This window comes from Garra rufa, chromosome 16, assembly GCF_049309525.1.
Source record: "Garra rufa chromosome 16, GarRuf1.0, whole genome shotgun sequence".
NCBI lineage: Eukaryota > Metazoa > Chordata > Actinopteri > Cypriniformes > Cyprinidae > Garra > Garra rufa.
The window spans coordinates 16237702-16262007 of record NC_133376.1 but is presented as its reverse complement, the minus strand read 5'-3'; the positions used below and the strand labels follow the sequence as shown (position 1 = coordinate 16262007).

The following is a 24306-nucleotide window of genomic DNA, read 5'->3' as shown; positions in this document are numbered from 1 at the left end:
ATAGTACTGACCTGAATAAGATATTTCACATAAAATACTTATAGTCCACACAAGAGAAAATAATAGTTGAATTTATAAAAACGACCTTGTTCAAAAGTTTACATACACTTGATTCTTAATACTGTGCTGTTACCTGAATGATCCACAGCTGTTTTATTTGTTTGTTTAGTGATAGTTCTTCATTAATCTCTTGTTTGTCCTGAACAGTTAAACTGCCAGCTGTTCTTCAGAAAAAATCCTTCAGGTCCCACAAATTCTATGGTTTTTCAGCATTTTTGTGTATTTGAACGCTTTCCAACGACTGTATGATTGTGAGATCCATCTTTTCACACTGAGGACAACTGAGAGACTCATATGCAACTATTACAGAAGGTTCAAACGCTCACTGATGCTTATAAAAGCCAGGGGTGAAAACTTTTGGAATCTGAAGATCAGGGTAAATGTAGCTTATTTTGTCTTGGAAACATGTAAGTATCTTCTGTTGCTTCTGAAGGGCAGTACTAAATAAAAAAAATATGATATTTAGGCAAAATAATAAAAATGTACACATTTTTATTGTTTTCAAAGGTTTTCACCCCCCGGCTCTTAAAGCATCGTTTGTCCTTCTGGAGCATCAGTAAGCATTTAAACCAGTAATAGTCGCATATGAGTCCCTCAGTGAGATGGAAAAAGCTGGATAGATAGATGGCAGATGATGTATTAAGAAACACAATGAGAGTAGTCTTTGCATTTCTATGATTTTTAATGTCTTTAAAAGCTGATATTGCATCAACATGTATCCTTGACAACATAATGAACCTCAAATTGTGTTTTAGCTCACGTCATATTTCCGATCCCCTATTCTCTACCCAAGGACCTTATAAAAATAATATGAAGTGTGCCAAGGTCACTGGGTCTTAATACAAATTATTTACCAAAATAATTGTTTTCTGTTGCAGAGAGAAATAATAAAAAGACATGCATGATTGCCATGCAAGAAGATTTACAAAGAAACAAAAACAAGAAAGGAAAAAATCCAGTCTTCTCTCAGCAAGTTTGGTGAACACAAATGTTGTTTCATTCTGGGTCAACTCTATAATTTCTTCTTTGTCTATGTGGATTTCGTGTGAAGCAGCTGTCTTTTCTAAACAATCCCTCAGGTGTGTCTTTGTCCACGGTCATAGATCGTCCTGTTTGTTCAGTCCATGTTTTTCAATGTATCGTCTGCGGGTGGGGTGAACAGAAAAAGAATCAGATTACTCAACTCAACAAAATAAATGAAGCGCAACATACCTTTACTATACAACAAACGTAACGGATACTGGCATACAACAGATTTCAGGCACAGAACATTTCAAAAACGGTTTTTAAAACAATCACCTTCTTGCATATTCATATAAGGCTTCTTTTCTCTCCTGTAGAGACATGTGTCTGTCTATGGGTGTTCTCGCAAAAGATTTGGCAGCTGGCTGTGGAATGAATACATAGACATATTTATATAAATATCCTGTTTGACAAAGGCTTTGATGGTACTATTTATAGGTACATTTACTAATATAGGTCATGCGAGAAGGAGGCCATTGTGCTATTCGTACACAGGATGAAGTCAAATCCAAAACACATGTGGTATAGAATATTGAAAATTTTATTCATTTTGTGTAAGAAATGCTTTGTTAATATGGGACAAGACAGATCCTGACCAAAGAACTGATTCATTTGCTCCTGCATTTTTTTGAAAGGATGATGAGAGGGTCAGCTGTACCTTTAAATTGGGTGTGGATGCTGTTACAGGCGGGGTGGAGGAAGCTGCTTGTTTGGCTGGAGCTGAAGGTGTGCCCACAGCCGCCTCTGAGCTGAACTGGTCAGGGTTCTCTAGCAGGTTGGTTATGGTTGTGTCCACACAGTTGGTCTGCACTGTACAGAGACAATATCAAGGAGTTACTTAACCAAATCCACACTGGCTAAAACTGCATTGCTTAAACCCAAGGAATCAGCTTTGCATTTGTACGTATATGTAGGAGCCACGGAAGTGTATAATGGCACGTATGCTTTTTGAAGCAAATGAAGCTAGTCTTAAAGGAATAGTTCACCCACAAATGTCAATTTGCTGAATATTTACTCGACCCCGTTTCTGTGGTAAAGAGATGGCCAAATATTAAAGATTAAAATGGACATTTGACTTAAATGTTGTTTAGTCAATATTAAACAAGGATTAGATCCCGCAGTTAAATGTAAAAACAATCATCAGGCCGTTGGCACCCTCTGCAGGCCTTTGTTGTAATGTGTAATGTACATTAGCTCTATTCTTTATAATACATTACATATTTTAACAGTTATGTGCAATAAAACCATGATTTCTTGCTTTTGATTCTTTATTTGAACTAATTATTATTAACTCATTGGTATTATATTTGTATTTTAATTTTTCAAGGCTATTGTTCACTTACATCTATTTGTATTACCACACAAAAAATAATGATAAATTATAGGGTACTATGAAATCCAATTCATTTTCAAATTTATTTTTTTCCGTTATAATTTTTCTTTTTTTTTAATCAAAAAGTCTGTCTAATTAATGTTTTACAGTTATATTTTTAGCAAATTCTTTTTCCATTACTTTTCTGGATTCCATTTTATATCAAGAAAATATCAAGAAAGTCAAAATATTTTGATAATAAAATTGTGATGTTTCGAGATTAAAGTTGAAATGTTTCAAGAATAAAGTCAAAATTAAGAGAATAAAGTTGAAATGTTTTGAGAATAAAGTCAAAATGTTTAGAGAATAAAGTTGAAATATTTCAGGAATAAAGTCAAAATTACAATAATTATGTTGAAATGTTTCAAATATAAAGTCGAAATTATGAGAATAAAGTTTATGTGTTTTGATATCAAAGTCAAAATGTTTAGAGAATAATGTTGAAATTACGAGAATAAAATCGTAGCAATTAAAGTTATATTATGCAAATGGACCAGATTGGGAGCACCAGGAGAAATTGCCAGGTCACCAGAATTGATTTGAATATATGTGGGATTATCATCAGAAATCATACCATGTGGGACAGTGTGCTTGCAAATAATATTTCACATCTCCAATTGCATTTATTAGGCCTATTTGTAGTGTCCCAGCCACCCAATAATAGCAATAAGCTTTGTGCTTTTGGTAATTTTAAAATAAAACGAAGTCTCAGATCACTGTATTCATGTGAATCAAGTCTTTTTGATTACAATAAGACATCTGTTTTATTAAATTATACTGTTTTCTTTGTGAAAATTCCACCACCTACTCTGCAAAAATGTCTGTGTTGTCCAATCTTTCATTCCTCATAAGTATTTAATTAAAAACAACAATAAAACATTCGAAAGGTTGAAGTGGACTCCAACTCATTAACATACAAAGTTATATTGTTGTCTTTTCTGAGGTCTATAAGTGACTATTTACAAGCTGTTTTATTCAGGTATAATGCAGTAAATGTAATGTAAATGAGCAAATGATTAGAAATAATATTTAATATCTTCCATTCATTATTTGTAGTGTGCCAACCACCCAGTAATCGCAATAATTTTGTGATTTGTTGCTTTTAATATAACAGCTTAGCTTTCAAATTGGGTCAGTTTCATCACAAAACGCAAATTATAAATGTGTTTTTCCTCTTTATTTCAAGTTTATAGCAAAATATAAGTGTGAAGAAACATCAGAAGAAACTAAAAAAACACTATAGCCTAATGTCTCATAGTAATCGGAAAGATGAATGATTCACACGCCGCATAAACTGAGGCGAATACAGCGATCTGTCACGCCACATTAAAGAGCGTGAAAACCACATTGTTGTTTGTATTTCGCTATAAAACTGACAGATTTTGAAAGCTGATGTTTAGGAATTTCTCCAGATGTTCCCAATCCGGGACATTTGCATGCACAATAGGCTAGAATATACTGTCAAAATATTATAACTTTATTCTTGTAATTGCTACAAATTCATTCTCGTAATTTTGACTTTATTCTCAAAATATTTTGACTTTATTCTCATTGCCTAATATTTTGACTTTATTCTTGTAATTTCAACATTATTCTCAAAATATAATGACTTTAATCTTGTAATCTTAGATTTGTTTAAAAAAAAAAAATTGAACGTGGCACTAAAACAGCATCTTAAGATTCAGATTTATCTGAACACATTAGGAAAAACGGATCATTACATGACTTGCTCACCACTGAATCCTCTGCAGTGAATGGGTGCCGTCAGACTGAGAGTCTAAACAGCTGATAAAAACATCACAATAATCCATATGTAATCCACACCACTTCAGTCCTCAATTAACATCTTGCGAAGCAAAAAGCTGCATGTTCCTAAGAAACAAATTTATCATTAAGACGTTTTTAACGTCAAACTGTTGCTTGCAACAAAAATACAAGTCCTCTATCTATAATATTGTTTTATTCAGTGAAACAGATCATCTTGTCTGAATCAGGAGAGAAATCTGCACTGATCAAGCACCTTAACAGTAAAAAGAAACAGTACTAAACAAATATGTTGATAGATTTTGATTTAAAAGGACAACAGAAGATGAAATTTCTCACTGGAGGAAGCAATATTATGGATTATGGACTTCTATTGTTTAAATGTAACAGTTCTAACAGTTAAATGCATCTTAATGATACATTTTTTTCTCACTTCACATAATTTTAGGTAATGGACTGGAGTCATACGGATTATTGTGATGTTTTTATCAGCTGTTTAACTCTCATTCTGACGGCACCCATTCGCCGCAGAGGATCCATTGGTGTCTTCTACATCTTGGATGGCCTGAGGGTGAATACATTTCCAGCAATTTTTCATTATTTGTTTCAATAACTCCTAATAATTCATGTTAATGCAAAGCATTATGGGAGGATGACATACACAAGTCTCTGGTGATGACCGATAAAGGGATGTCAGGCAGCACCTCTTTGACTTGCTGCGCCATACGTGCTATTCGTGAGTCTTCAGCTCCTGCACTTGTGCCCAGGAAACCCTGTGCCACTGTGCGAGGTCTGGCACCCAAATCTGAAGACAAAAATATAGTTTCATGTTACATTACCAGACTAAATACATCTACTAGATCCAGTGATCTAACTTTATGGATATATACATCATAATTTCTTTCTCACCATTGAATCCGTTCTTACTTGAATGTGCAGTCTGAGAGGCAGTGTGTCTTTTCCTTTTGATGTGCTCGGCTTTGTCTGCTTTAGTGATCTGCGTGGAGATCACACCCAGCTCGGTGGCCAGCAGCTGATGGGGGACACAATGGACATTACTTCAAACGACACAGCAAAACAAGTCAAAGCTTTGAACTGGACAAGAAACAGATCTGAAGGTTAGGTAGATGAAAAGCTGTGTCAGCGGACAATAAGATAATGGTTTGTTTGAACATGTTTTTAACGGTAATTCAACCAAGTATGTCATTACTGGAAAGTAGTTTCAAATCCATTCAATTTCAAGGCATTTCAGAAAGCAATTATTGCTACAGAAGCATGACACAGACTTTAAACAAGCTATAAGCAGAGGATCGGTAAATGCATTCACGTCAAATGTTTCAGTAGGAATGATGCAATAATTCTTCTAGGAATGCTTTAACAAAACAATGAAATATTATTACGACGTAAGATAAATGCTTTAAATTTGCATGCATTTTAAAATGTAATTTATTTCTGTTATGTCAAAGCTAAATTTTCAGCATCATTACTGCAGTCTTCAGTGTCACATGATCCTTCAGAAATCATTCTAATATACTGATTTACTGCTCAAGACATTCTTATTATTATCATTGTGTAAAAGGGAATGTGTGTAATATTTTCGTGGACACACTGATACCGTACTACAGAAAAATGTAGTATTATGAAATATTATTGCAATTTAAAAGAACAGTTTTCTATTTTTAATATACTTAAGAATATAATTTATTTCTGTGATGGAAAGCTGAGTTTCAGCCGTTATTTATATTCCAGTCTTCAGTGTCACATGACTTTTTCAGAAATCATTCTAATATACTAAATTATTGAAAACAGTTGTGTTGAATATTTTTTAGAACCTGTGATATTTGTTTTAGAATTCTTTGATGAATAAAAAGCATTTATTTCAAAAATAAATCTTTTCTAACAATATAAGTCTGTACTGTCACTTTTACTATCAATTTAACACATCCTTGCTGAATAAAAGTATTCATTTCATTCAAAGAAAGAAAAAAAGAAAACATTTACTGACACCAAACTTTAAACGGTAGTGTATATTGCTACCCTGGATATCCAGAGGTCTCGCGAGAGCACAATTTGAATTGTCTCTGCAAGACACTCTGGCATCGAGCAATGATGCAGGTTACTGCAATACGTAAGCAATTGTGGGAACCAATCAAATCGGTGTATCTGATGTAGGCGGGCCAGAGGCGAGCTAAGCTGATGATGACAGCACTGCTACGTCCGAATCATGTAGTAAACTTTGAAAGATCGCTGTCGCTACAGAATCAGATGAACAACAAGTTATTTGAAACGGCTTTGGGCGCTACAATGAACGAGTTAGACTTGGCTTTCCATATAAAAGAGGAACAGAAAACCGAAAACTCGTATCGTTCCTCTGCAAGAAGGACGTTTTTGCTGTTTTGCCGACTGGATACGGCAAGAGTTTAATCTATCAGTTCACAATGTCTATGGTAACATATTAATGACTTGTATAAAATGACTGTAAAAACATATGATACTAAACTAAAATTCTAAAACTTGAAAGTTTTTCACAAATACATTTACATTTCAGCCTAAAATTACTAAAATGTAGTCAAAAAGAAAAAAATAACTAGCCCAAATAAAAAATACCTTTTTTTAATCATAGAAAATCAGATAGGAGTCTAAATGTCAATAAAAATATTTTCAATTCACAAATATCAACAAATATCAAGGAATGATTTTTTTTCACTATTTACAGTGTATCTGCAGAATTTTTAAATATCAATTGAAGGCAATTTATGACCCTTTTTAAGAGCTGCACAAGTAAAATGAACACAGTATGAGCGGGTTGGACAATGTACGGTAACATATTAAGCCATAAAATGACATGATTTATAATTCAGATTTTCACAAAAACAAAACATTTTATACGATGGCATTTCAGCCTTTATACTATTAAAAGGGATAAATCAAGTATATATTTTATTATATTTAATTAAAGCATAAATATTACTGTCTTAATTGTTTAGATTTTTAGAAAGCACATTAACTTCTTTCACATTTACAACTCTTATGTGTTTGCTGCATAAAAACATGGGTCGATATTTATAATAATCAGACTGCAAACAGCTGAAAATTCGCAAATTCATTCTTCGTCCCGAGGGGGCGCTTTAGGAGCTCTGAAATATTACGGTTTCCCTAGTAGCCTAACTGCTGCACACAAAGCAGCATTAACGCTGTTTTATCAGGCATTAAATGGAAATGCCAACGACACGTTTCTGAGGACAGTCGGTTCCCTTCAGATACATTCATATAAAGACATCCGTGCCGCGTTTGGACTTTGAAACCTGCAGCGTGCATATTTATTTCGTGACATCATTGCCTTTTGAAGTTTTATCCAGCCCTATCGTGATTCTCGTCTTTCCGTCCCTAACTGTAAGACCTCTTAAACTTACAATTAAGCCTTTTCTTATACTATTTAATACATTTAAAATATTTAATATTTATATATTTTATGGCCTTAAATTTGATACAACTAAACGGAGGAGTGTTTAAGGACCCGCAGGAGCTCCTCTACTTTTTTGAAACATTTTTGTAGCCCGATTGGAAAATCCAAGCATTTTTCAAACCTTGAAAACACTACATTAAAATTCAAGCATTTTCATTTCTGAAGAATCATTCAACACTGAAGACTGGATTTTACTCAGCTTTGCATCACATGAATAAATTCTATTTTTAAAGTATATCAAAATAGAAACCCCCTATTTTAAATTGCAATCATTTTTCACAATATTACAGTTTTTTCTGTATTTTAATCAAACAAACACAGCCTTGATGAGCAGAAGTCTTCTTTAAAAAACATTTAAATTCTTACTGATTTCAAACTTTTGAACAGCAGTGTAGATATATTTAATGGCACTTTTAATCAATTTAACTTCTTTTATTAAGGTAAAAAAAAATCTAAAACTTTTGAATAGCAATGTAGATAATATTATGGTAGCTCGACTTCCAGCATTTATTTGTGACTACAATCAATGCACATTGCAACATACTTTTTAGTTTAAATAACAAAAACAATCAAGGCAAAGTGCCATGACATCTAAAAACACACAGAATGCAACACAAAAAAAGAAAAAAAAAGAAAAAGAAAAGAGTTTTACCTCTTGTACTTTGCCGGCAAATTCTTGATGGGATTCACCATCTTCTTTAGACAATGGTGGAAGCCATCTGGTTGAGAGCATTTCAAAACAAATACACCTTACATTTTTGTTTCAGACACTTAACTAGAGTGAGCAAGAACATGTATCTATTCAGGAAGACACAATGCTTCTGATTCCTTATATTCCCTTAACATTTACAACATGAAACATTATCATTAAACATTAGTATCTACTTCTAAATGTTAACATTATATTAAACAAAATGTTTGCAATGCTGTAAAAACACTCACCAAATACTGACAGTAATGCAACTAAAGGATTAGTTCACTTTCTGAAAAAAAGAATTCCTGATAATTTACTCACCTCCATGTCATCCAATAAGTTCATGGCTTTCTTTCATGAGTTGAAAAGAAATTAAGGTTTTTGAGGAATATTTTTTTTCTCCATATCGTGAACTTCAATGGGCACCAACGAATTGAAGGTCCAAACTGCAGCTTCAAAAGGCTCTACCTGATCCCAGATGAGGAATAAGGGTCTTATCTAGCAAAACGATCAGCTATATTGTTAAAATGATTTTAAAAATGAGGTAATTACGTTGGAAAGTTCACGTTAATGGTTAGTTCTTCACCTGTGCACTTCAGTTCAAAAAGGTTGGGTACAGTGAAAAACTCCATCTCATTTCCTTTAACTTCAAAAACATTTTGCATCGTTGTTTTACTTTTTTGCAAAGAAAGATTGACTTTTCTTTGCACGTTCACTTTGAAAATGCTTATACCTATGTTACGGGTGACCTTTCCAATGTGATGCGTGAGGTTGAGCTAGTGCAAGATGAGCATTTGTGTTTAAAATGTATTCCAATTTTTATTTTTATAACACAACCAATGATTTCGCTAAGGCTCTTATTTCTCGGCTGGGATCGTGTAGAGCCCTTTGAAGCTGCATTGAAACTGCAATTTGGACCTTCAACCTGTTGATCCCCATTGAAGTCCACAACATGGAGAAAAAATCCTGGAATGTTTTCTTCAAAAACCTTAATTTCTTCTTGACTGAAGTAAAAAAAAAGGCATGAATATCTTGAATGACATGGGGGTGAGTAAATGATCAGGACATTTTTATTCTGGAAGGGAACTTCAGCATACTTAGCAACCGGTATGCACAAACATTCATGACTAAAACTGAAACTGTCGCTCTTGTAAGCTGCATGCCTAAGACTCCTGAGGCTATTAAATACTAAAAAGCTTCATTATAGTCGTATTACCAGTGCTGGTCTGTCGAGATCAGCAATAGGGGATTGTACATTTAAAATACTGCCACTGGACAAAGGAGAGACTGTAATATGTAGTACCTTACATGGTACACTGTGAACGGTACAAAAAAGGTCCATAGCAGCTCAGTCAGCCATGAGGATTCTGGTGTGTTCTGAAAAAAAGAAATCAAGAAAGACCTTTTATATCATCCCAGATGTTAATGTTGGACAGAAGACAGTTATGTGCAAGTCGACGGCTTGACACTCATTATACTTTCACATTCACAATGCAAATCTCCCTCTCTAGATGACCGATATCATTTACAGAGTTGCAAAAGCACCTCATTCAGAAATTTTCTGGGAATTACCATCACAACCATAAACATCAACATATGACCAGCCACATTTACATAAAACACCTATACAGTATTGAGCAACATGCTCTATCCTGTCCTGAACGACCGTGTGAGCAGCGCCAGCTGTTTTCAGATGCAAATAGGTAAGCAAATCGTAACAGAGGTCATTTACATATATCAGACTTAAAGCTACAGTAACGTGTTTTAAAGGGACATCAGATGCCCATTTTCCACAAGTTGGTATAATTCCTTAGAGCCTTCGTAAATCTGCAAAATACTTTAGTTAAAATTCCTCAACGGTCTTGAAAAAAAAACACCCTTTTTACCTTGTCAAAAACCGCTCTGTTCACAGCGACTTGTTTCAGTGCATGGCTCTTTAAATGATAATGAGTTACTGCTCACCCTGCCCCTCTCTTCCACTTTTTGTATTTGGTAGTGCGTTACCATCAAAAACAAAACTAATCCACTGCGTCCTCAGTGACTCTGATGTCGGGAGACAATGAAGAGTTATGTTTACTTTTATATTCAACTACAAAACACCTGCATTGTTTACGAGACATCGCTGTCGCTACAGCTGCTCGAGCGCTGTGAAAAAGGCGGACGCCATACAACTGGCTAAGGGCGGAGATTTGCGAATACGGGACAGTCCGTCAGTGTTCATGGGCGGGGCCTGAGCAATATGATGTCACACTACTCAGAAAACCAAAATGGCTTGATAATCGAGATGCTTACTTTTCGTTTTAGGAGCACAGTCAAAAGTGATTTACAGGGGAATTTTGCTTTTACCTTTGTAATGGCATTTTTCTAACTTTATAAAAAAATATGTAATCTTTTATGACAGATTTTTAAGCTTATTTAAAAATTTTAATTTTACCAATCAAATAAAATCAGTATTACCAAAATTAATTTGTACTACAGAGGTGGCACAGAAGAACACAAAAGTGGCTTGTAGTTGTATTTTTATATGTGACCCTGGACCACAAAACCAGTCTTAAGTCGCTGGGGTTTGTTTGTAGCAATAGCCAAAAATACATTGCATGGGTCAAAATTTTTGATTTTTCTTTTATGCCAAAAATCATTGAGAAATTAAGTAAAGTTCATGTTCCATGAAGATTTTTTGTAAAATTCCTACTGTAAACATATCAAAATGTAATTTTTGATTTGTAATATGCGTTGTTAAGAACCTAATTTGGACAACTTTAAAGGTGATTTTTTCAGTCTTTTTGATTTTTTTGCATTCAAATAGATGTATCTCAGTCAAATATTGTCCTATCCTAACAAACCATACATCAATAGAAAGCTTATTTATTGAGCTTTCATATGATGTATAAATCTCAGTTTTGTCAAATTTAACCTTATGACTGGTTTTGTGGTCCAGGGTCACATATATTTAATGTGGCTCAGAGGTGGCATGAGTTTAATCAAATTCATGAATTCATGTTGAGATTAATGTTTAAAATATAAAATTTTGAATAGAGAAATATTAAATAAGTTAAATAACTGAAAAGATACTTTAAAAATGAAAATAAATCTGCCAGTAGGTGGCGACAAGCATTTAATTTAATTATTGAATCATATCATTCATTTGATTCATTCGAACAGCTGATTCATTCAGTGATTAAAGCAAGTGACTGTCTTTATGAATGGGAAATTGAATCATTTCACTATATTCGTTTAAAAACGCGCGTTCATTCATAAAACGAAACATCGCTGTTTGAACGGAGATGTGCAGCGGCTCAGTTGTGACTTGTTTCAGACCATTTTTGATGATGAAATAGAGCAAAATCAAGCAATAGTGTTAAAGTCAGACAATGTAAGCCACTTAATATTAACTTATTATTTAACGGTTGTATTAAATCAATATCATTTACAAACTTCCTTAAAAATCATTAAAAGTTGTCACTCATTTTAGTTCATCGCGATCTCACTAAAGTTCCATAATTATCATTCAACAAACTCTTATTTACACTCTCTCTACATTTTGTTTATGAAAAGATTTGTGAGATATATCTGTGATACTTTATTTAACGGTTGTATTAAATCAATATATAATTTACAAACACCCTTAAAAATCATTAAAAGATGTCACTTATCTATGAAAGGATTCATGAGATATGTCCGTGATACATTACTCAACGTTGCAAAAACACATAGAAACCTTTGAAACTCCCCTCATCGCAAAGACAAATATGCTGATCGGGTCAGCCGCACATGGTGCTCCTAAATATTTTTCATAGTCGCACGCAGTAGTTTTCAGTTGCAAATGCGAGTGAAATGGTTGCACTGTAGAGCCCTGCATTTAGGTTTTTTGGGGATTAAAAAAAGGAGTAAATAGATTTTTGTCATTGTAGGGTGGTTGTGTCCACACACTGCTATGACACATTTATATGCAAACATCATGTAAAAGCGAGTCAAAGAGGCCGAAAATGGTCAGTCAAAAATAAAAAAAGAATATTATTGATGCAAGAAAGCCTTTTAAATTTTAAAATGACCTTAAGTGGGGGTATGTGGCATCTAAAACACTGAAAACACTGATGCTATACAGCAGCTGAGGGAATGGAATGTATGCATACTCCAATGTTCACCAAAAAATAAATAAACCCATTTTTCAATGCTGTAATATGAGCAAGAGGTCACTATGAGCCGATCTGTCGACTTTGACAGTTCGTCTTTCTATTGCACTGTGAATCACTTATTATCAGTGCTGCTATAAATATCCTCCTGATGAGCCACACTCTCACAAAGACCCTCTTGTGTGCTTTAACAGGAACTTGAGGATGAAAAAAAGATATGGAAACTCTATACGCGATTATTCAGTCTCATTTAAATGCCTGTGTGGATGGTTTTACAGCGAAGTGATTTACAGAAATGACAAGCACTGCAGCACTGACATGACATTTTTTTGTAGTACTGTTTGAGAATTTAACAAGGTTACAAGAAAAATACCCGACAACCGCAAGAGTCACATTCATAATGACCGATCATTTGACAACAGTGGATTACAAAAGAGGATTTGAATGTAATTACCAAAGCTATGAAAGGCCTCTTCACCAGCAATGCCACAGGCTGGATGGTGTCAGACACAGAGAAAGGCCAAGAGCTGAGGAGAGAACAGAAGTTGGTATTTTAAAATGGGCGTCTTTTTTTTAAAAAAAAGAAAGGGAAATGTTGTCATCTAAAAGCTAATGGCAAAGAGCATGTCAGCTGATTTACAGGCAGTAAAGGCTAAACCTGAGGATCAGTAAAGCTTGATCACATCTTAGACCCTTCAAGGCGGCTTAAAGAGGACCTGGCAACCCTCCCAGAACAGATCCGCATTTAATCACCAGAGACTCAGCATTACAGCGGTCCTTACCAGACATTATTTATATCAGGCACCTGACTGTCTGTGTACAGTATGGTCATTTAAAACCAGATCAGATATAACATAAACAGTATTCAGAGTATTTTTACTAGTGGTGGGCCGTTATCGGCGTTAACGTGCTGCGTTAACGTGAGACTCTTATCGGGCGATAAAAAAAATATCGCCGTTAATCTATTCTCAAAATTGGGTTGGGAGCTGGGTCTAAACTACGCAAGATATGATGACTTTCACCTTGATATTTTAGCACGGATGACGTATACCTAGTCGAATTGCACTGTAGGAAGCGAGAACGAGTCTTCAACTTCTGTGAAATTACCACATCAAATGAGACGTGCAAACATGGATGCAGCTATGAAGCCGCTTCAGGGCAGGTGCGTTACTAGACCCTTTTTACTGGGGCACGTGAGTTATAATTTACTTTGATAATCCCGAAATAAAGACATTAAACTATATGCAACAACTGAACTGACGCTTCTAAAAGCAACGCAGTTTAATGGAAGACTATGCACGCAGAAATCCATGCCGGTGCGCGTCTGTGTATTTAACGGCAACGCGCACGTCGTGCAGCCTTTTGCGCAGAAGTACTTGGTTACACAAGTTTGTATAGGTAATTATGTTGTAAATGCAATTGTCAAGCAGTTTGTGATGCATTTTGAAAACAGGAGATGAGCGCCTGATCTAATGCGCCACCTGGCCCGTTCTCGAAGACTTACTTTTAGTCATTATTTGGGTAGCACGCATATTCTGAATGCCTTCAGCAGAATTCAAATTAGCCATTTTAATCTAGATTAATCCCAAAATTTAATCTAGATTAATCTAGATTAAAAAAAATAATCTATGCCCACCCCTAATTTTTACACTATAAATGAAAGGCTGCTGGTTAAACAAATAACTTTTTATATCTTTTAGTGATTTTACTAGGGATGCACGATATTTATCGGACAGATAAATTATCGACCGATATGGGTAAAAATGATGTCATTTTTATTGCTCCGATAAATAAATGAAATCCGATCCGATAAAGTACTCTTGCTGGTAAATCAATCAATCAGTCTGGTTTATCTGAGATTCATCTGCTTTCCGAGTGCAAGTGACTGCAGTGACTCTCGGACTTTGTCGGGTGTAATACGTCATCATCTGTGTCGTCATCATCGCCTTGGCCGGTCTGGAAGTTTTTCACTGTGGCAGAGGAGGACGATGCTATTGCTATTTGCAACACATGTTTAGCAAGGATTCTGAGAGGAGGTAAAAAGCCGTCAAGTTTTAACACAACAAATCTTATATATCTCACTTCAGAGGTCGTCATCGCGGTGAATCTGTTTTAGGGGCCGTTCACATGTCGCCCCTTAAAAATGCGTGGAAAACGCTAGGTGCGCCGCTTTCTCTTTCTTTCCAAACCGCTCTGTAGTGTCTGCTGTGGCGTCTGCCGTTGCTAAGCAACCATGACCTGCGCTCTCCATAAAGACGCAGAAGTTTCAGCAAAGGATAAATGGATTTTCAGCATTAAAAATCGCTTGCAGTAGCTCTGTTATTAAATTTATTTAAAAATGTTTATTCCTGTACAGCTATGATAAGCTGTTTCTCCACCTTGGCAGTGCTTTCAATGTTATGAAGGGAAAGAATGAAGTTGATTGGTTGGTTCATGTCACATGACCTGCGTTTGGCTTGCGGCATTCTGAAAAGTTGAGATGTTTTAATCTCGATTCTGATGTTTTATTCCCCGTCTTGTACGATTTGGTTGTTGCACACATTCATAATATGATCAATAAGAATTGGACTACACATAAGCTTTAACGGACATTTGGACATCTGACGTTACTCCATGATGCACTTTTCATTTTTTCCAGGTTGACAAATGTCAAAGCATTTTATTTATTTAGAATTGTGGTGCCTTACACAAAAAATAAAAACATTTTTGAAGAGTCAGGACTGATGTTTGCTATGATTGTTTGACCCAGATATATAATATACATTTCATTAGTTTATCTTAGATTTTGTATTCTCCTGGGTGCACAAAATTATCATAAAAATATTAACGTATTGGGTATCGGTATCGACCACAAGAAGGACTTATTTATCGGCTATCGGTAAAAAAATTTCATATCGTGCATCCCTAGATTTTACTGTTACATACAGTATGAGAAGCCTTTAAAATGGCAGTTCATATCGTTTATTATACATAATATATAGAAAGAGAAAGCGAGAGAAAGCAATTAGCTACTTGATGGCTTGTAATTTGCTACATGTGACTATAAAGCATGAAGACATTTATATATAAGTATTAACATTACAATTCTGTTTAAAGCTTAACAAGTACATTTGACTTGACTACTCAAATGTAAAGAAAGAAAATAGTTGTGATGGCAGATGTGTGATGGTGAAGTACCTGAACTTGAGGAGGCCGGTTCGGCCGTTGGTGGTGTCTTCCTCTGGAAAGAGCAGGAGGGGTAAAGCGGCAGGAGATGAGCAATACCTGTGGAGTGTCTCCGTTAGCTCCGTCCTGCTCTGTACACCCTGACCCAGCTCCATAAAACCCCTCGCCCAGCACAGGAACCCAACAGGGCCCTCCAGCAGTGGCTAAACACACAGAGACAGACAGAAAAACATGTTTACATGTAGCTGAATACAAAGGGATATATAGTCTTTAAATGTATCGTGTTTTAGTTTTGAAACTGAATTGAGCAGGGAACATTGTGAGAAGAAGGTAAAAGTACATTTTAAAATACATCTGAGTAAAATCAAACATTACCATCTAAAAGAAAGTGATTGGGAAGAATATTTTAGAATGATGATGTTTTTAAGTTTCTTTTGCTTACCAAGGTTGCATTTATTTGATCAAAAACATCAAAATCTTAATATACACTCTAGTAGTCAAACGTTTTTGAACAGTAAAATGTTTAATGCTTTTGAAGATTCTGCTCACTAAGCCTGCATTTATTTGATCCAATAAAACAGTGACATTTTGAAATATTTGTAATATTTAAATAACTTTTCTATTAGAATATATTTTAAAATGTAATTTATTCCTGTGACTTTTAAAGCTCAATTTTAGGCATTATTACCCCAGTCACCTGATCCTTCAAAAATCACTCTAATATTCTGATTTGCTGCTCAAAAAAAATTGTTGAAAAAGTTGCGTAAATTTTTTTCAGGTTTTATTGATGAATATAAAGTTCAGAAGAACAGCATTTATCTGAAATAGAAATCTTTTGTAACATTATAAACGTCTTTATAATCACCACAGTTTAAATTATCCTTGCTAAAAAAAAGTATTCATTCCTTTAATTTCTTCTAAATATACTGACTCCAAGCTTTTGCATGGTGTAGTGCATAAATGTTACTTTTTATTTCAGATAAATACTGATCTTTGGATCTTTCTATTCAAAGAATCCTGAAAAAAATAGTTATTCAACTGTTTTAAATATGGATGACAATAATAAGAATAAGTGTTCCTTGAACAGCAAATAATAATAATGATGCTGAAAATATAGCTTTGATCACAGGAATTAATTACATTTAAAAAAAAATTAAATAGTAAAAATATATGTGAGCAGAAGAGACTTCTTTAAAAAACATTAAAAATCTTACAGTTCAAAAAGTTTTGACTGGTAGTGTATTTTAAAATGTAATTTTAATCATGTGATGCAAAGCTGATCCTTATTTTTAATGTTAAAAACACTTGTGCTGCTTAATATATCTGTGAAATCTGTCATTTTTCAGAATTCATTGATGAATAGAAAGTTTAAAAATCAACATTTGAAATGGGAATATCTTGTAATTTTGGTCAGTTTTGATCAGTTTAATGTGTCCTTGCAGAATAAAAATGCTGTAAATAAATAAAAATCTTTCTGACCCCAAAATTGAACGCTAGTAAGCTAAATTTGTATTGTTTTTAACTGAGCATTTAATGCTAATTTAATAGTTGTGTCATGGTACTCTCATGACCGTGCAGCAGAGACTGCCACAGAAGAGAAGAAATGGTTAAATAAATCATTATTTTTGTTTTCTTTGCACACAAAAAGTATTCTCCCAGCTTCATAACAATAAGGCTGAACCACTAATGTGTCTATGCGGGGTAAGAAAGCTCTTGGATTTCATCAAAAATATCTTAATTTGTATTCTGAATATGAACGAAGGTCTTACGGGTTTGCAACAACATGAGGGTTTGTAATTAATGACAGAATTTTCATTTTGAGGTGAACTATCCCTTTAATGACTTAACAGACTAACTGAGAATCTTCAATTTTATTGTAATGTACTTACAATAAATTATCTATAACCGTAATATACATTTAAAATATTTTTAAAAACACATTTATTTTCTAACTAAAACCTAGGTCAACTCATACAGACTGGAATTTCAGGACGAGCAGGATGACTTAACGTTTAAAAATTGAATTTGTGTTACTCCTGCTGCCTTGCAACCAAACAAAGTGAATCATCTGAAGTAAGCAAACAGAGAGAACTAAACCTCACTCACTGGCCTCAGGCCCAACATTAAGTCAGCACAGCTGCCAAAGGAGAAATAGACCTCATTGTGTGAGTAAACCAATGAAAGAACCAAAGACACAGAGGTCAAGGGCAGAGCTGAGGAGGAGGAGGAGAAAGAGATTACATCATGCTGGGAAAACACTGAGGTGCACTCACCGTGTTACAGGAGGTCAGAAGGTTGACAATATTGTGGTCGAAATGTGTAACGTGATTGCAGATGTAAAGTCGGGCGGTTTTGTCCCGTAAGCGTGGACTGTTCTGCCGGACATGCAGACCCAGCACTGAACACATTATTCTCACTATGAACCTATAACAACAAAGACAAATGTGTAACCAGCAATACTGAAAAAACATACAAACACAAAAACTAAATCTGCCAAACCAAAATTAACAAATAACAGCGATATGATTTAATTTTTTACTAATACTATATACATGTATTAGGAAATGTTTTTATTTTAGGTGTTAAGTCAACATTTTTACAGACCTTTTAGCTTGTTTGAAGTTCAATTAAATTAAATATCCTATCTGTGACTAATTAAGTTTCAAATGTATAAAAATCCTACGTTCTATATAAACTACCAGTCAAAAGTTTTTGGACTGTAAGATTTTTACTGTTTTTTTTAAAGAAGTCTCTTCTGCTCACCAAGTGTGCATTTATTTGATCCAAAATACAGCAAAAGCAGTAATATTGTGAAACATTTTTACTATTTAAAATAACTGCTTTCTATTTGAAATGCTTTCTGCTTTCTATTTTAAAATGTAATTTATTCCTGTGATCAAAGCTCAATTTTCAGCATCATTACAGTCTTCAGTGTCACATGATCCTTCAGAAATCATTCTAACTTGCTGATTTGCAGTTCAATATACATTTTTTTATTACCATAATTATCAAAATTTAAAACAGTTGAGTATTCTTTGATGAAAAGAAAGATCCAAAGATTAGAATTTCTCTGAAATAAAAAGCTTTTGTAACATTATACACTATACCATTCAAAAGCTTTGAGTGCATGTTTTTTTAAGAGAAATGATAGAAATGAATACTTCTATTTAGCAGGGATGCTTTAAATTGATTAAAAATGACGATAAAGACATTTATATTACAAATGATTTCTATTCTAAAAAAAAAAATCCTGTTCTTCTGAACTTTCTATTCATCAAAGAAATCTGAAAAAAATCTACTGAGCTGTTTACAATATAACAGTAAATGTTTTTTGAGCAGCAAATCAGAATATTAGAATGATTCCAAGAATCATGTGATCCAAGGATCATGGAGTAATGATACTAAAGATTCAGAATAAATTATGTTTAAAAAAAATAGAAAATAGAAAATAGTTATTTTAAATAGTAAAAATATTTCAAAATTGTACTGTTTTTGCTGTACTTTTAGATTAAATAAATACAGGCTTGGTGAGAAGAAGAGACTTCTTTAAAAGAAACATTAAAATTCTTACTGTCCAACAACTTTTGACTGGTAGTGTAAATCTGAATGTGCAATAAATATATATGAATGTTCAAAAAAATCTGGAGAATGTCACACTATTGTTAACTAAAACTATTAAAAAAAATTGGGAAATAAAAAGTAAACAGTAGATAAAAAAGTAATGCTGCTTTGGTCAAAAACTGAAATAAGTTAAGTACAAACATTAATAAAACTGAAAAAATAAATAAATAAATACTTAAAGCTAAACAGATATTTTAAAACACTCAAAATTAGTAAAATAAAAAAGCACTTAGAGTTGTGGCCAAAATTATTAGAACACTAGTATTTTCACCAGCTAAAAATGGTTTTAAGTCAGTTATTTGAGTCTTTTGCTGTAGTGTGTCAGTAGGAAACATCATTTTGCATTTCCAAACATTCATTTTGCCATTAATTGTAATAATCCAGTGAGATTTTCGTTTGCCCAAGAAGTCTGACAACAGCCAGTGCTCCTCAGAGATCTGATCTCATCCTCATCCAGTCTGTCTGGAATGCCATGAAGAAACAGAACAAACAAAGACTAAAACCAGAAAAACTGTGGCAATGTCTCCAAGATGCTTCAGGAAACCCATCTGCAAAGCATAAATAGATTTTGTTTATCAATTAACTTAATTAAATTAAATCAACATTAGGTGTGACCATCCTTTGCATTTAAAGCAGCTTTTGCCCTAGATGCACTTGGGTATAGTTTTTCAGGTAGCTTTGCAGGTAGGTCTCTTGAAGCATCTTGGAGACGTTGCCACAGTTCTTCTGGATTTAATTTGAAATGTCTCCAATTCCAGACAGACTAGATGTCTATGTGGGGAACTGGCTGTTGACAGACTCCAAATGTCTCTGGATTATTAGAATTAATGGCAAAATGAATGTTTGTAAATGTAAACTGATATTTCCTACTGACACACTACGGCAAAAAATTCAAAAAACTAAAATAACAAAATACTAATACCAATGTAATAGAAGAAATTGCTAAATTGCAAAGAAATCTGAAGTAAAAAATAAAATAAAAGCTAATTCATAATTTATATGAATAAATACTATAGTAGTATTTAAATAATACTAAAATAACACTATAACAACATAATATCGACTAGATATTATTTCATTTCTGATACTAATATTTTGCTATTCTGATTTGTACTATTAATGATCCAGTGTGGCATCTTACCTTCTGACAATACTGTCAGGTAATGCACAACTCACTAGAAACACATGGACACCAATAAATATTCGCAGTAGCATCAAACACACGCCGACAGGGGAGTACAGCAACAACAACAGCAGGATGAAGCGATCATTTGGTAACCTGTGGAAAGAGATGACAGGAATAGCAACTAGCTTCAGGGTCTATTTCTGACAAGAGCCATTAGCCAAAAACCACATCCATCTCTCCATGTCAGAGACCTGGGCAGTGCACACATTTCAACTGATGATTACTAACTAGTGCATCATTTCTGCTGTCATGTCTGTCATGAGTTACTCTAAGATAAACCTAAGAAACATGAGTTATGGAAAAACCTTTTAGTTTCTGTGGGAAAATCAGCTAACATACGATTCATGCACTATGAATTTAATGTAGATCAGCTTTTTAATGCAACAGGCCTTACTGTTGAGATAAATCATTACAAATATTAGACTCACCGTGTTATTCCACAGCATATTTTAATGAACTATAAACAGTACTGCAATACTCTCATAAACCATATAGCACTATCCTAAACTATGATTAATCTTCATGGCAAATATGCTGTATTAAATCACATAAGTACAAAAAGGAATCAGAAAACATTCATGTATACTATCCATTCTCATATGAACGTATCTGAAGATCATTCAACAGTCTTTTACAGACTTTATACGCTTGTGTATTTGGGAGTTTGATGTTGAACATGCTACGGCTAATTACATTAGCTCTGCAACTGTTATCATTTCAAGCTTGAAATGGGAATAAGTTACCGCTGGAAGTCGAACATCTGCTCAATCCCCCGCGTTTCCATTATTTAAACTCTTTCTGGGATATTTTCAAAGGCTGCTGCATACTATTCTTCAGACTTTAGCGGTAGGTGAACAGGGGAAACGCTAGCTCGTTATTAGCCTGTGCTGTTATTCGCCATGTTGAGACGCTGCTGATGTTTCTCGATGGAGAGCAAAGAACCTCACGAGAGAAACGAAATTAGACACCCCAGAGCTATTTCCGTTTTGGGTCACGTGTTGCGCAGTAGTGCATCAAACTAGTCACTAGATGTTGAGGATCGCTTTTACTGCTTGTACATAATAGGCATACTCAAAATTTACTAATGTACACCACCAACTAAAATAAAATATCGGAGAAGTGTAATTATCCACAAATACAGTTCAAAAGAGCTTTTGTTGGATACAGACCACGATATCGTATTCAATATAAATATTATAAATATTTATCAATGCGTGTTCTTTTGTACAATAAATCTTAATTACTGTTATGTATTAACCATTTCGATTTGTAAGCCCTAAGGTAAAAGTCCAGCGTCCTCATATTGCACGTTTGTTAAACCAACACTAAACGGTGAAGAGTGGAAGAGCTGGTAAGTACAGCATCTATGTTCCTTTTGAGTTTTCAAAGGACAACTCACCTTTCATCTTCATCTTATTCACTTGCTTTTTTTTGGCGCATTTTTTAGTTGTAGGCTGACATCTTGCGTTATGGAATATGAACTACGATTCAGTCTGAAAAGCCTTCAGTAAAACTAACAACTTAGCAGGTATTTACGTTTTATTGACTTTTTTTTTTTTTTTTTTTTTACAGATTAGGATAAAAACGAGATCATTTTTAAGTATGTCTTACTACCTCACAATTCTGGGTTACGCTTACAATTTTACTTTTTTCTTGTCCTGAAATTTTGTCATAAATAAAGTCACAATTGTGTGAGACAGACTTAAAAATCGAAAAAATATTATTAAAAAAATATTAAAAATATGCAGAATAGAGTGTTTTCATGAGGCGTCATCAATCGGTCATATTGGCGGCACTGAATGTAATCAATGCCACTGAACCTAACGAAACTCGCATATTTAGCTGATTATTGCTGCTGAATATGATCAATTATTGTCATGTTTTAGGCTGTACTAATCAGCTGTACTAATAAAATGAGTTTGTGGTTGGCCAAACTTGACCAGGATTTCCAGGGCAAGAATCTTGACAACATTTGTGTTTGTTCTGATCATTTCTGGTCAGGTAGGTGAAATATTAGGCTAAAATCTTAATTAATAATGCTTGTACGTATCTTAACCACCTATTAGCTTTAGTTTGCCCGAATATTACACCCTTTCCTGCTTACTAAGTTCTTCTCTATTGGATTTAGCCACTTTACCTAGGCTAGTTTAAGCTGTAAGTAGCTGGTTTTAGTTTGTCTCCCAACCTGGCCATGCTGGTCAGGCTAGTTTTAGCTGGTGGTTTCCCAGCCTGATCAGCTAAGACCAGCTTGGGCAGGCTGGAAAAGTGGCCAAAACCCCTCTAAGACCAGCTTGCTGACCAGCTAAAACCAGGCTTGTTGACTAACCAGCCTAGGCTGGTTTTAGCTGTTTTTTCACCAGTGTTAGACAGCATAAATTAGCAGAACAATGTGGCTGCACATCTGGCAACTGATCAAATCGTGGCGTGCAAACTTTTTATTCTATAGTGAGGAACTCCTTATTTCGTCAGAAATGAATTTTGTGCTGGAAACACTGTTTTCAATCACCAGAGGGCACCACAAACCTTCTTATTTCCAAACATCATCTTTCCAACTCTCAAACTCTCTAGACAGAACTTCAGCTGTCATGTCAATGCCGTTTTGTTGGCCCTCCATATTATTTAACCATTAAATCAATTAATAAAACAATAAAACGCTTTATTTTTCCTACTTTTTCTCCTTTCTCAGTAATAAGTCACAGTCTAGCAGGGTTACATTAACTGTGGCAAACCACATCTCTCTCATGAACAGTTTGACAGTATATTGACAAAGCGAATAATGCAGTTTGTCATATATTGATCCAGGTATACTGCAAAGGTAATATACTACGCAATCCTAAAAACTGAAACGTCTGATCTATACGGCTGCCATCTATAATAAAACTCACTATACGAATGAATGTGGTCCACAAACACACACACACACTCACAGAGTCAGATAACAGTGGTGCCCCTTGAATGCAGTGCATTCGCTCCCAGCTGCAGTTCCCAAATACGTCTCTTCAGTAAGAGATTGAATCTGCCCCATTCATTAGCCTAAGTGGATGAGCTTCCCTAATAGATGCTCCCCTTCCCCTCAATAATTGCTGTTGATTGGCGTAAATTAGACCCTAGTTGCCAGACGAGTGATTCTCGACGACGATAATCTGATTCCCAGCTGAAACTAATAGGATTTTAACTCCGGTTTGGCCTAATGTCCGTCTGTAAGGCCTGGCCCGGCTCTGTTAGGCCAGACCTGCCCTTCAGCCCCGCGGCCTCATGCACAACTCACGCTTACTGCAGGGCTGCAGATGAGAGCGGACCAATAAATGAATTTGAAGCCTCAGGTGAACACGCACGCACGCGCGCTGTCGGACCAGACCTATTAACAGATGGTGTGCTTAACAGTGTGTTAAGCGGACTTGACTTTTAAGGCCGCAGAGGAAAAGCTGAGATGTTCACCATAAGGCAAAATAAGGACACTGAGTTTTTGGAAGCCTCTCTCAAGTACTTTTACGAAATAAGTGGTTGTTGCTTTAATTAAACATTTATATATGGATCATAAAAAGTCACTTCAAAACTTGACTTTTTTTGTGCAAGCTTTTTCTGTAACACAAATTATACACAAATGCATGCTAAAACATAAAACAGGCTTTGCTCAAATCCCTAAGTCTAAGTATGAATAAAAGTCAGCTTTTTATTCCATTTAGACAATAGTAGTAATATTCACTATACACCTTAGAAACGTCCTAGCTGGTCATGTCCCACCATGATGATATCTCAATCAGTATATCAACATACTTTATTTTATCCCCCCCACAAATCGAAGCTTTTTGAGACACATGT

At 34.7% G+C, this 24306-nt stretch overlaps 1 protein-coding gene across 2 annotated transcripts; it reads right to left on the bottom strand.

Annotated features, from left to right (window-relative positions):
* Positions 1 to 723: 723 nt before the first annotated feature.
* On the bottom strand, positions 724 to 21402 carry aup1 (AUP1 lipid droplet regulating VLDL assembly factor). 2 transcript variants are annotated; one of them, XM_073820660.1, is made up of 12 exons: positions 21228 to 21402; positions 20440 to 20577; positions 17951 to 18101; positions 15690 to 15880; positions 12967 to 13039; positions 9683 to 9756; positions 8338 to 8404; positions 5129 to 5252; positions 4881 to 5024; positions 1742 to 1893; positions 1360 to 1448; positions 724 to 1203 (listed from the first exon to the last, which is right to left on the bottom strand). In XM_073820660.1, exons 1-12 carry the CDS (start codon positions 21266 to 21268, stop codon positions 1158 to 1160), a joined length of 1290 nt encoding a protein of 429 aa, XP_073676761.1. In that variant the 5' UTR covers positions 21269 to 21402; the 3' UTR covers positions 724 to 1157. The 2 variants fall into 2 exon arrangements, with proteins under 2 accessions (XP_073676761.1, XP_073676762.1); XM_073820661.1 differs by having other exon boundaries at positions 5147 to 5252.
* Positions 21403 to 24306: the final 2904 nt, after the last annotated feature.